At 35.7% G+C, this 13,774-nt stretch overlaps 1 protein-coding gene across 2 annotated transcripts; it reads left to right on the top strand.

The window, feature by feature from the left end:
* The first annotated feature begins 4,623 nt into the window (after positions 1-4,623).
* On the top strand, positions 4,624-9,402 carry LOC110913177 (TMV resistance protein N). 2 transcript variants are annotated; one of them, XM_035979924.1, is made up of 6 exons: positions 4,624-5,245; positions 5,702-6,821; positions 6,940-7,224; positions 7,418-8,180; positions 8,279-8,323; positions 8,432-8,566. In XM_035979924.1, the coding sequence occupies exons 1-5, from the start codon at positions 4,740-4,742 to the stop codon at positions 8,290-8,292; spliced, it is 2,688 nt and encodes an 895-aa protein (XP_035835817.1). In that variant the 5' UTR covers positions 4,624-4,739; the 3' UTR covers positions 8,293-8,323; positions 8,432-8,566. The 2 variants fall into 2 exon arrangements, with proteins under 2 accessions (XP_035835817.1, XP_022013718.1); XM_022158026.2 differs by adding an exon at positions 9,144-9,402 and having other exon boundaries at positions 4,625-5,245; positions 7,418-8,323; positions 8,432-9,059.
* Positions 9,403-13,774: the final 4,372 nt, after the last annotated feature.

Here is a 13,774-nt window from a genome sequence, read left to right as displayed (position 1 = left end):
TATTTACTGCTTTCAGTCTTTACACTTCAAATATTAAAAAATACCAAAAAGATTTTATTTCTATTTTATTTTCGATCGTACGATGTTGGAGCTCGAGTCTTCGTTACCTGAAACCTGAACGAAAACCGAATTGACTAGATCTTCATAAACGGTCAAAATTTGCAAGTTTTGAAAGTTATAAACTAAAATTGACAAATTTATTAAACTTTCAAACTGTCGGACGGTGTTTGATTGTGACATGGTCATTCGCGTGTTATTTGTTTATGTTAACTATATTCCAAGCAGTTGTTCTCATTACGCGTTTAGATTTCTTGCATGTGCAGATTCTAAAGGCTAGGAGAACATATTCGATGACAAGCTTCGGAATGAAGACACGACGTGAAGGCACTCAAGTGATGAAAATGATCGAGTAGCCGCTGACCATCATCAACACCACAAGGATCTCAAGCATTGAAGATCAAGTCATTCACGAGCATAACTCAAGGGGGAGCTTATGTTAAGGGGGAGTTTGTCAACACACTTCCTACATGATACGGGTAGTTTGTTGATACACTCTCTGCTTTCAAGACGTGAAGACTTTGAAGATCCTCCGACATTGAAGACTTGAAAGGACATCTGAGTCTTGAAGACATGAAGATCAAAGATGATCAAGATCGAGACAAATCTGCATATATCGAGGATCGAGACAAAGCTACAGCCAAGGGGGAGTTTGTTGGTGCACTTGTGTCTGTACTTTGTCTGTATTCGGTCACGATGTAAACGATGTCCTTGTCAGTCCTGTAAGTTGACCAAGTCAACCGTCCTCCTGGTTTGACTTGGCCAATAGTTGTAATTGTCTGTCTCGAAGGATAAGAGATCGAAGGATGATTTAGATCCTTCGATCTGCTCGAAAGATATGCTACGAAGGGTACTGTTGGACTTCGAAGGATATGCAATCCTTCGAAGTATGTGTGGATCCTTTGAAGACTTTGTCATCGATAGATGATCCTTCGACCATCTATCGGATCCTTCGGACAAGACAATCTATGCTGGGTATATATATACCCATGCAATGTGTGTTCATAAGTAAGAGACTTGATAGACAGATGCACACAGACAGAAAGATACGAGAGATAGAGAGCATTCTGTCCAGGAACACACACACACTCTAGAGGGTTTGCAAAACTGATTTGTAAACATTGTGCTTGTAACCGGAACCTTTCATTCGCATTAATACAAGTGGTGTTAATCGGTGAATCCTGTGTGTTTGTGTTTGTGCTTGTTTCATCCCGGTTTGCTTGCTAGCTTGGATTCCGCACTCGCTAGTGGGTTAGTATAACAAGGTTTAGGTTCGTCATCCTCCGAGAGGGACCTACACATGGTACATTCATAAACTAACTGTTTGGCCAAGTCAAACTAGGAGGATAGTTGACTTGGTCAAACTTACAAGACTAACATAGACATCGTTTTACATCGAGACCGAATACAGACAAAGTACAGGCACAAGTGCACCAACATATCTTTTAAAAGGATCGAAGAAGAAAAGAAAAAGGATCGAAGAAGAAAAGAACAAAATTTAAAAGTTGCTATTGAAGAAGAGTCTAGTTGTTGATTACAACAGCCACCATCAGCAACCGCCACTAATTGAACTTTGAATTTTGATTTCAAAAACGGTGTGCTGTCTACTTGTGTATAATCAGCGAACAAAAGATAATATTATAAAACCGAATATTAACAGCTTTCGTAAAAAAATAATATTAACATAAGGATTTATTTTCAAAAATTAGAAAATATTGTTGGGTTTACTCGGGTTTGTTCGCGGGTCATTGGTTCGACACGTTATCAAGTCACGGGTTAGTTCGTGAGTTGTTTGTTTGCATGGAATAATAAGCACAATCTTCATTTGTCACGTTTGCATGACTGGGGATATATGTAGACTTGTCACTTTATAAGTTTATAGTTTATTTAATAGTTTTAAATAACTAGAGTTGGTTTAGGTTTACCGAATCTTGAGGTAAACATTTATGAATGTGGGGTAAAAGGAGTCATGGGCTTTACCTAGTTTTTAGGAAGAAATAGTTTTTTAATATTTGCACGTGCATGTACTTGTAAGCCTATTTAAAGGCATTTCCTTTATTGAATAATTGTAACCTTTTTTTATAGTAATCGAAAACAGCAGCTTTGCATTCTTTTACATATTTACACAGAACATACATAATTTTGTGAGTGTGTTGAGTGTGTGTTTGGGGCCTGAACCAACATTTGGTATCAGAGCCTGGGGCTCGTCAAGAAGCGGGTTTGAAGATCGAAGGAAGCCTCCGTCGTCGGCGGGTGTGCCGGATCGGTTGAGTGCAGTCGTAAAAGAAGGTGTTGTTTCGGGATCGTTATATAGCAGAAGACGGAGACCGGGAGGTGGTTCGTGTCAGTCGTTGTCATGCGGAGATTACCGGTTACGATGACATGGGGTGACGGTTGAACACCGGTGTGTCGCGTAGCTGTTAGTTGTGATTAAAGTGGAAGACAAGGACTACAGCGATTGAAGGTTACCGATGTGCAGTGATCGAGGGTGATAGATCAGCAGTGATCGGATATAATTAATGATCGCAGGTCAACGGTGTGGAGGTTACGGTTATAGGGGATCAAGAGGGTAGCGAAGACGAGTCGAGATTCAGGCCAAATCAGCGGGCTTGTCAACCCAGTTTGTTGATCGAAGAATGAAGAAGGGATCGTGCTTTTATTTGTCGGATACTCTTTCTCGCTGAGGAGAAGAATCGCAAGGAGGTGTCGAATTCTTACGGCAGAAAAACCAACGGGTGTAGCGCAGTAGAAACGAAACAGCGGGGTGGCTGAGATATTCGTTTAGCGACTCGAAGACGGTACAGGTGGTAGGCGTCTAGTTGGTGGTTGATACGCAAGGTATGCTTATCAGGGAAGAGCTTGATAGAATAGTGAAATCACGATCAGGGGGTGAACGACTTTGGACGGGGATGAGGTGACCAGAATGTCCGGGGTAAGTCGAGTTGAAAATAAAAAAAAAAAAAACAGATGTGACCGAGGTGGAGGTTAGGTGTCCGGTAGGGGTCGAGTTGATATCGAATTTGGACTTGATCGAGGAGGAGGTCGAGTGTCCGGTATAGTTCGAGATGGTTCGGGAAAAAAATGACGTGGTTCGGTGCTACAGTGAACGGTTCGAACAAACACCGATTAAGGGGGTGATTGTTGGGTTTACTCGGGTTTGTTCGCGGGTCATTGGTTCGACACGTTATCAAGTCACGGGTTCGTTCGTGAGTTGTTTGTTTGCATGGAATAATAAGCACAATCTTCATTTGTCACGTTTGCATGACTGGGGATATATGTAGACTTGTCACTTTATAAGTTTATAGTTTATTTAATAGTTTTAAATAAGCTAGAGTTGGTTTAGGTTTGACCGAATCTTGAGGTAAACATTTATGAATGTGGGGTAAAAGGAGTCATGGGTTTTACCTAGTTTTTAAGAAGAAATAGTTTTTTTAATATTTGCAGGTACTTGTAAGCAATGTTTTAAAAACCGGTAAATACCGGCCGGTTATACCGGTATTACCGTTTCCAGATGTAAATCCGGTACGAAACACCCCGGTAAATAAGTGAAACGGCATAAGATTTGTACCCGCGGTAAATCCGGTATACCGGTTTGAAACGTAATACCGGTACCGACATAAGGTTATTTATTTTGAGTTGATACTTATTTTCAATATATATGTTACTTATCTTATGTGATTTTTATATATTATGATTATTCGTAACTAAAAGTTCTTATTTAATATTGTATGAAACGAAAATAGTTGATGTATTCAACACTTAAATGACTTAAACATATCGTACACTTTCATTTAAAAGAGCTTGTTGGAAAATTGAATGATTTTCAATTATCTTTTGGATTATTTTTTATTATGGATTTACTTTTGAATCATCTTTTAAATTTTAATACGTAATCATTCATTTTTGGATTAATTTTTGAGTTGATGTTGTAATTTATGAAATTATAGAGTTAGCTAGTCAACCCGGTTGAACCGCTCGGTACAACCTGGTTCAACCGGTTGAACCATTTTTTAGCCTAATCCGGTTTGATCTAAAAACCGGTTTTTAAAACATTGCTTCTAAGCCTATTTAAAGGTATTTCCTTTATTGAATAATTGTAACCCTTTTTGATAGTAATCGAAAGCACATTTGCATTCTTTTACATATATACACAGAACATACATAATTTTGTGAGTGTGTGTTTGGGGTCTGAACCAACAAATGCAAGGGTGGAATTTATAAAATTATAAAACTGATATTTTTAGAAATAAAGGTATAATCAGTAAAAGTAAAAGTGGAGGTGCAAATAGCCACACCCTTTTATATTCCATGTTTATTTTGTGAAAATTTTATTCATTATCTAATTCATATAAGATGAATGGCGCGTTAAATGTGGTCACCCAAGCCACCATTGCTTACCGACATAATTTATGAATTAAAAAGATTTGTTTTGATATATTTCCCTTTTGTTTATTATATCAAAAAGTCAGTGATTTTAAAGTCATGTAGGAAATTTCTACCCTGTCTACATGAAGCGATAATCTGTCATTGTCCAGTTATTATAATCCGATCGTGCTGGAAACCTACACCATTTAACAAGTATGTATGTTCAAATAATTTCGGTCTAGAAAACAAACCAAATCACACCGATTTTTGTATTTAATTGTGATTTGTTTCCACTTATACCGATCTAGAGCACATGGATGGCATCTTCATCGTCTTATTCTCACCCTGCACCCGCGCTTTCTTCTTCTCAGTCGTGTAATTTTGATGTATTTCTTAGTTTTAGAGGAGAAGATACCCGCAAGACTTTTGTAGATCATCTCTACTCGGCTCTTGTAGATCGGAAAATATCTACTTACAAGGATGATGAAACACTTTCCCGAGGTGAATCCATCCGTCCTTCTCTCTTCGAGGCTATCAAAGGATCGCAGATTGCTGTCGTTGTATTCTCAGAAAATTACGCAGACTCTTCCTGGTGTTTGGAAGAACTTGCATATATTATGAAATGCAAGGATAAGAGAGGGCTAACTGTTATGCCCATATTTTATGACGTGCTTCCCTCAGAAGTCAGGAAACAGAAAAGAAAATTCGGGGAAGCATTTGCCAAACATGAGATGGAGAACATGGGCAAGGTTGAATCATGGAGAAAAGCACTTGTTGGTGCAAGTGAAATTGCTGGATGGGAACCCAAAAACATTGCAAACGGGTAATTCGAATTTTATACCTTTTAAAAGTTTTACATCTGTTTAAGGTAGTGACTAATTTATACATTAATTTAGCACGAACTAATCTGGTTAAACAATGAAGCTTGAGCTTGTTAATTGTTTTGATTGTCACTAGCCATAATTTCATTAACATGGATTTTATATCTTTGCTTATATTTCCTTAACATGTTTTAATTTTATTTAGTGAATAGAATTATTCTATAAAAGTCTATTAGTTAATCATATTAATACAGTTTCATATCAATAAATTTGGCTGGAGTCATATTTTTTATGATTTGTATATACCATGATCCATCTTCAGAGGATAACAAATCCTGTGATGTTAAGTGTAGTGGTTATTTGATTTACTCACCACTTTATTTTGTTGGCTAAATTACCACTTTATAAATTGGTGTGAAGTTTGGCTAGTTATCCATATATATATATATCTTGTGCAGGCATGAATCGAAAGCTATCAAAGAAATTGTTGATGCAGTTTCAGATAAGTTGTTTTCCTTAACTCCAGACGTTGATGAAGACCTTGTTGGGATGAAGGCTCGCTTGCAAGAACTAGAAGCACAATTAAAACTTGGGTTAGATGGTGTGCGAATGGTTGGAATATGGGGAGTTGGGGGTAGTGGTAAAACTACTCTTGCATCTTCTCTTTATATGAAAATCTCTAGTAATTTTAAAGGTCATTGTATTGTTGACAATATTCGAGAAGAATCAACCAAACATGGCTTAAAAACTCTCCAAGAAAAGGTTCTATCAAGTCTTTTGAACACACAAATAAAATCAGAGAGTGTTGAAGTAGGAAAGCGCTTGATAAGAAGTAGGTTAAGTCGTAGCAAAGTCTTAATTCTTCTCGATGATGTCGATGACATTAAACAACTAGATGCTTTAGCCGGATCACATTATTGGTTTGGTAGTGGGAGCCGAATAATAATTACTACAAGAGATGAACATTTGCTAAGAACCCACAAGGTAGACCATGTGTCTCCTGTCACATTATTATCACATGAAGAGGCTATTGTGCTTTTTACTAAACATGCATATAACAAAAATAGCCCTGTATCAGATTATGAGAAACTTTCCTTACGTGTGGTTTCTTATGCTGCTGGGCTCCCATTAGCGCTCAAAGTTATAGGTTCTTTTCTATATGACAAAAACGAGAAAGAGTGGAGGAGTACCTTGGCTAGATTAAAAGATATACCAGAAACTGAAATTTTGAAGCAACTCAAAATTAGTTATGATGGGCTTAGGCCTACGGAGAAAGAATTATTTTTGGATATTGTGTGTTTCTATAGGAGGACAAACATTGAAGGAATTGTTGATGATACTATGGATATATTTGAAGCTTGTGGTTATTACCCTCATGTAGGAATAAAGGTGTTGAGACAAAAAGCTCTCATCACTGTTGTGGATAATAGTCATGGTGTTTGGTTTGATATGCATGACTTGGTTCAAGAAATGGGACATTACATTGTTAGAGGGGAACATCCTAACAATCCTGAAAAACATAGTAGACTTTGGAAAAGTGAAGAAATTGAAAACATGTGTTTTGGGGATAAAACAATGGTACATATTAAACTATCTAATTTTTCGAAATACATGATCTATGTGCATGCATGCCTATAAAATATAGTTATATAGATACTCTAACTACATTTGTACATTGTTTTCTCCTTCATTGCAGGAAAATGACGAGATTAAAGGGATAAGATATTTTAGTCGTTCTAGTTATTCATCACTCTTCTTTAAGAATTTATCAAACATGAAGAAACTAAGGTGGCTATATGTATATCTAAGCCGTAATGAAGTTGACAATATTGAAGGGCCTAATATTCTTTCAAATGAGTTGCGATATATTAGCTTTACATATTATCCCAGATGTCCATTCCCAGATGGTTGGAGACCAATAAAGCTTGGTGTTTTGGAACTGTGTTGGAGCCTTCAAAAAGAACTTTGGAAGGGTTACAAGGTATTCAGTTATTGATTAACATATAAAAGTCGTTGTTCAGTAATGACTAATTTAATATTGCATCCTACTATTATATAATGCAAACTAGGAATTTTCTACCAACAAAGTTTTTTTTGGTCTTTTTCCTACCTTTTTAAATTATGTTGTTTGATCTGTATCATACTAATTCTCATAAACTCTTGATATTAATTAGCTTCTACCACATTTAAAAGTTCTTGTACTCCAATGCATGGATAGTCTACTCAGCACACCAGATTTTGATGGGCTCCCATGTCTTCAAAAGTTGAAACTTGAACTTTGTGATGTGTTAAAAGAGATTCACTCATCACTTGGAAGACATACAAGTATTGAAGACATAAGTATAACAGGTTGTGAGCAGCTTAGAATGTTTCCAACAATTGTCCAGATGGGAAATCTGAAGACTCTTGAAATCAACACATGCCCCAAACTTTTAGAGTTCCCAGAGATCAAATCAAACATGAAAAGCTTAGTCACGTTGTCTTTGAGTTGCATGGGGATAGACCTTCTGCTCTCATCAATTGGAGAAAGATGTGCCAACCTTGTATCGCTACGTCTGTGGCGTTGTTTCTTTTTAAAGAGCATAGACGTCAACTTTTATGGATTGAAACATTTGGAAGATTTCACATTAAATGGATTAGATTATATGAAGATGCCAGACGGTCTTCGTATATCTTTAAGACATTGGTATGGAAGTCGTCTTTCTATTTGGTTGCAGTTTGTTTTCCCGCAGTTACGAAAGTTGGATCTACGTGGGTGCGGTTTGAGAGATGGAGAAATCCCGTCTGGTATTGGTGAGTTATACAACTTACTAGAATTAGATCTAAGCGGGAATGATTTTACACGGTTACATATCAGCTTCTCGCAACTTACGCGACTCGAACTTCTCCGCTTGAATGATTGCAATCAACTTGTTGAATTGCCCAAGCTCCCATCAGGTATTGTTATTCTTGAAGCAGACTCTTGCAAATCACTTGCAACCGTTGGAGATCTTTATACAAATTGTAAACGATTATGTCATGTCTCAATTATGAAGGGTGTTCTAATTGAAGGCGAGAGATTACTAGATTCCATGCTTCAGGTATGTATGGCTCGATCTCTACGTTTTTCAATGTCAACAAAATAAACTTCATATATATAGACAATATTAATGGTAAATAGGATGTAATAATTTGTGTTCATTAAACAGGCAAAGACTATTGAGAATCAGAGTATGTTTCTCTGTGTTGAAGGCCTTGGGATTGCAAAGGAGTTTATGCCTCCTCTTGTTAGAGGGGGAACATGTAGATTGAAACTTCCAAAGAATTGGTGCAGTGACTTTTGTGGATTTTTAATGTGCGCTGTTGTAACAGCCGAGTTTTCTGATTACCATTCTTCTATAGTGATGAGTATGGATCATATGATGAGTGGGGGTATGTATTATGCAGATGATGTGATTTGGGAGGAAGGTGATAATGATAGAATTACAAGTGTTTGGTATGTTTCATTTGCTTCGTTAAGACACACTGCATGGTGGAATGAGATATACCAAGAGGTTTTGTTTTCAATACATTTACATGACTACGTGTGTAGTGGGGTTGGAGTTAGACTGGTCGCAAGGAAAAGCGGATCATATGGTCTAACAGAAACATCACCAACACAGGAGTATGAAATTTCTAAGTATGCACCAAACTTCAAAATTGGACATGACTCACAATATGCTTTAGAGTGTGGGTTCTTGTTATGGGAGGGAATGCCGTTACTCTTTAGCCCTCTGCCTAAGGCAGACTGCCTTCAATGAGAAAAAGATGTTAAGGTTATTGCAATCCATGCTTCAGGTATGTATGCCTCTCTCTGTATCTTAATACCAATTATGGAGCTTTATATAAACAAAATATATATTAATGGAAAGTGTGAAGCAGGTCATGAATGTTCTTCCGTGGATAAGTGTGGAGCACGTGATCAGTGGGGGTATACAATTATACATTCCAAGGAAAATGTGGGTTGAGAGCAGAGTGATAGTAATGGTGATAAGTAAGTATACATGTGTCTGGTATGTTTCATTTGGTTCATCGAGACACATGGTAATATTTTGTATTTTATTGCTTTTAAATGTGAGAATAAACTTATAAATTGACATTCTTATCAATGCAAAGTATGTTACAGATTTAAATACCATTATAACACAAGTACTCAGTCTTTGATCTCTCTTTGCTTTCATTCATATTCATATTTATTTAAATTGTAATCTCTCTTTCAAAATACAAATGTCGCAGTATATAAACAAAAAGTAAATTTTTTTGATCAAAGTGTAAGTTGTTGATTACGATTTCCAAAATATATATATATTTTTTTTGATAGTATGCATGAGTCAAGTTCTATTGTTCAAGAGAAGTTAGCATATTCAATGTGAAAAAACATCACTTAACTACGTTTTACAAGTGTTCCGAATTTCTTGTTTCTATAGCAACTCAAATTCTATTAGGTGGTCTAGTATTGTATATATTCTTTTATAAAGTTAATTACACCGTTAGTCCGTGTGGTTTATGTAAAGTAACAATCTTAAGTAATGATAGTTTAAAGTAACAATTTAAGAGTTCAACTTTTGATTTTTTAATATCTTAGGGCCTTAAGACTAACGAGTGTTAAATACTAACTGAAAACTTAGGGTATTTTTGTCAATTAAGAACTTAGTGCCCAACATTGTTACTTTGGATAAACCACAGGGACTAACCACGCAACTAACTCTAATTGTATTTAAAACACAAATTTTATTTTTTTCCCATTTTTCTTTAGTTAAGTTTTTTTATTATTTAACTAAAAAATATAAAACACACCTACCCCAAACCTTAGCTTACCCTTTAAAAGTCTTCTCGATACCTACAAAGATTAAAATGTTAAAAAGAATGAGTTTTAATTACTTGTCAAGCCTATAGAAGAAGTAATTTCCAAATCTGGTACGAGCGTTTTAACTTATACATTTTCGGCCGAGTGTTGAGTGATTATTTGTAAGGGGTGTAAAATGTGTATATAACCAAAAAGAATTTTATAAAGGCATGCTATGCCCAAAAATAAATAATTTTTCTTAAATTGTGTTGTAAATAAGTCATGACCTGTTGTAAATAAGTCATGACCAAATAAGAATGTAAATGAAATAAAAATAAAATAAATTGGAACTTGGATTCCCAACAATCTAAAGATAGGTCCAAAACTTTCTTTTCTACACATTATGTTTGGGTGTGTGAAGCCATAATAAAGAGTTTGGTTGAGTACAAGCAAAGATTCAAGTGTAGGGGTATTTGAGTGCTTAAAATATAACATATAAATTATATCAAATACGGCATAAAAACAACCATTTTTTCGTACTAATATTGGAAAAAACTTGTGTTTTTGTTCCATTTTAATAAACAGGGTTAAAAGAGCTTAAAAGAAAAAAAGAAGTAAAAAGACAGCAAAAACCAACATAAAACACAATAAAGAAGGATTGACCAACTTGTGGAGCCCTCATCCACATCCAAGCCCAAGAAATAACAAAAACAGAAGCTCTAGCACGGGGCCGTGCTCACATAGCACAGGCCGTGCCCGGTGGGAATTCACTGCAGTAGAAAGATACAACAACAAAAGACAAATTCAAAGCTCAACACGGGGCCGTGCTAAAGCAACACGGGGCGCGATCAACTCTTGGATTTCCAGAATCTGAAGAAGTGCAGCAAGTACATTGGCCACGGGCCGTGCCATTGACGCACGAGGCCGTGTTAGTACAAGTCTGACACTGCAGTTAATGTAGAAGAGAGAGACTGGTGACCACGGGGCCGTGTCAGGCGGCACTACAACAAAAATTGCTTTTTAGGACCTTTTCTGTGGGACACTTGTAAAAGAGGGTCCTAAAAAACTATTTAATAGGACTAATGAACTTTTGAGGTACTTTTATAATATACTCTACTAAACCGGTGTCTATTAAAAAACTATTTAATAGAATGGATGATTTTTTGGGGTCCTATTATCAGATAATTTAATAGGACACTTAAAGTGTAGATCCTAATAAAGTAATTTATAAGACATTTAATTGTTAGTGTCCCATTATGTGGTACTGTATTAGGACACTTGATCATCTGGGGTCCTATTATAACATAACTTAATAGTACACGTTGTAGTTAAGTCATAAATGTTCAGTGTTATAGGACCCTTTCTAGTCAAAGTCATATTACAACTTAACTTAATAGGACACTTAACACTTGTGTCTTATAACTTTAAACTTTATAGGACGCTTAATCATTGTGGTGTTATTATAATACACCGTAATAGGACACTTGATATTTGAGTCATAAAACATGAGTTTTATAGGACGCTTATTCGCTAGAGTTTTATTATAATATAACTTCAAAATACACTTGACACTTGGGTCTTATAAATTTAACCTTTATAGGACGCTTAATCATTGTGGTGTTATTATAATACACTGTAATAGGACACTTGATATTTGAGTCATAAAACATTAGTTTTATAGGACGATTATTCGCTAGAGTTCTATTATAACATAACTTAATAGGACACTTGACACTAGGGTCTTATAACTTTAACCTTTATATGACGCTTAATCATTATGGTGTTATTATAATACACCGTAATAGGATACTTGATATTTAAGTCCTAAAACATAAGTTTTATAGGACGTTTATTCGCTAGAGTTTTATAATAGGATTCTTGTATGTTTTTCCTTCTGAATCAGAGGGGGAACGAGTATGAGTAGTTTAAGGATTAAAACAATAGTGAGTAAATATTGATTTCGAAATCCAGTTCCCTTTTTTTTTTTACTTTCCGAAATAGCATGATTCATTTATGAGGTTCACAATTTCGTCTACGTTTAGTGGTTGTGTATTTGGAAACCATAATCACCGACAATCACGAAAAAGATTAGCATCAAGGAAACATAAAAGGAAAGACAACAAGGTCGTTGTTGTTAGTTCTTTGGTGGCTAAAAGGATTTAAAAAGGGAACCCATGTTTCAGTTTAAATGAAACACGCGTGTATGCATTTCAGCAAATAGAGCTGTTGGTATAGTGGTTTGTGCGTTTGTTATAAGGCTTTGGTAACCAGCTGACCCAGGTTCGAATCCTACGGTCCCCGGTTCCTTGTTGATTTAAAATAGACAAAACTATATTCTTTAGGTATCAACCAATATTTTTTTGAAGTGGATTGTCAATAAACGTTAAGGGAATTAGATTGAACCGTTAATATCATGTTTTATAATTCTAAGTTTTGTTTCTGACTTGCCGGGTCACGCCGTAAAATCCGTTTCGGGCTTTTAATCAATAATCGTGTCTGAACGTTTGCTATTTCATATTGGCGTCTCTAAATCAATGATCACGTTCTGTTTTATCGATTTGCTTCCAATTATATTTTTGAAACATATTGAGTAATACAGAGGTTTACTTGAAACGGTGACACGGCGGTTTCGAATTGGTCAATATTGATAGACTTGTTCTTGGTTCAATCGTTAACCCGCGCGTTGCGGCGGAATGTTTTTTACGAATGCCTTAGTAATAAAATTAACACAACATTAAATATTACCAATATGACAATCACATTGCATATATCAAAAGTAGAAAGATCGATATGATTGAACGGGTCAAAGAAATTAGTGAATGAAACTGCTAAGTGCTCAAGGGGGCATATTGGTTAAAAAATGGCAATATAATGGATGGGTTAGTGATCGCTGAATTAAACAATAGAAAGAGAGATATGCACCTTTTCATTGCTAATTTTGATTTTGAACGTGACTCTGATGGATTGGTTTTTATTTATGAATGGAATCTGAAGTAGGGAGACCCGGATTTAAGGGTTTAATTTCGGTTGAAGCGGTTCATGATTAACAGTCCTTTGAATTTTTGTGTTCTTTCTTGTTCACGGTCAGAGATGAAAAACACGATCACCGAGTTTAGTTTCTTTTTTCAACAGCGACAACACAAAAGTCAAAACACCGGTTTCGATTGTGACAATATTATCAAAATTTAAAATATTAACAGAAACAGCAAATGTTTTCAACAGCGTAACCCAATGTTTTGATAAATAATCTTATCGGATGTTACATGGAATGAGTCCAATTGGAGTTCGTTTGAGTCGATTCACCACTTTTCCCCACGTTTTTAGTGTTCCCCAATTAACCTCACACTATGTATGTATATATAATCTTTTTATTTTTTAAAACTTTTGTTTAAAGTCCTTTTTAAATTTTTAAAAAAGGTTGGATATTTATGTTATTACACAATCTATCGGGTTGCGCTCTAAAATGGTTTAACCGGTTGAAACAGGTTTTATCTGGCGGTTGAACCGGCACTACTAAAAGGGGCTACGACCACACTTTTGGCAAAAGCGCCCTGCCACACATGTATAAAAATGTGTGGCTAAAGGTTATTTATAATATTTTAAAACACTATTAGCCAAACATTTTTATTATTAATGTGACCATTTATATCAGTTCAGAACCTTTAACATTTATTGGGTTTTACTGGGTCACAATGGCCAATAGTGGTCATAGATATGTTAATGAAAC

This window comes from Helianthus annuus, chromosome 2 (genome assembly GCF_002127325.2).
Source record: "Helianthus annuus cultivar XRQ/B chromosome 2, HanXRQr2.0-SUNRISE, whole genome shotgun sequence".
NCBI lineage: Eukaryota > Viridiplantae > Streptophyta > Magnoliopsida > Asterales > Asteraceae > Helianthus > Helianthus annuus.
Note: the sequence above shows the minus strand (reverse complement) of the source record. Positions and strands in the feature narration are given on the sequence as shown.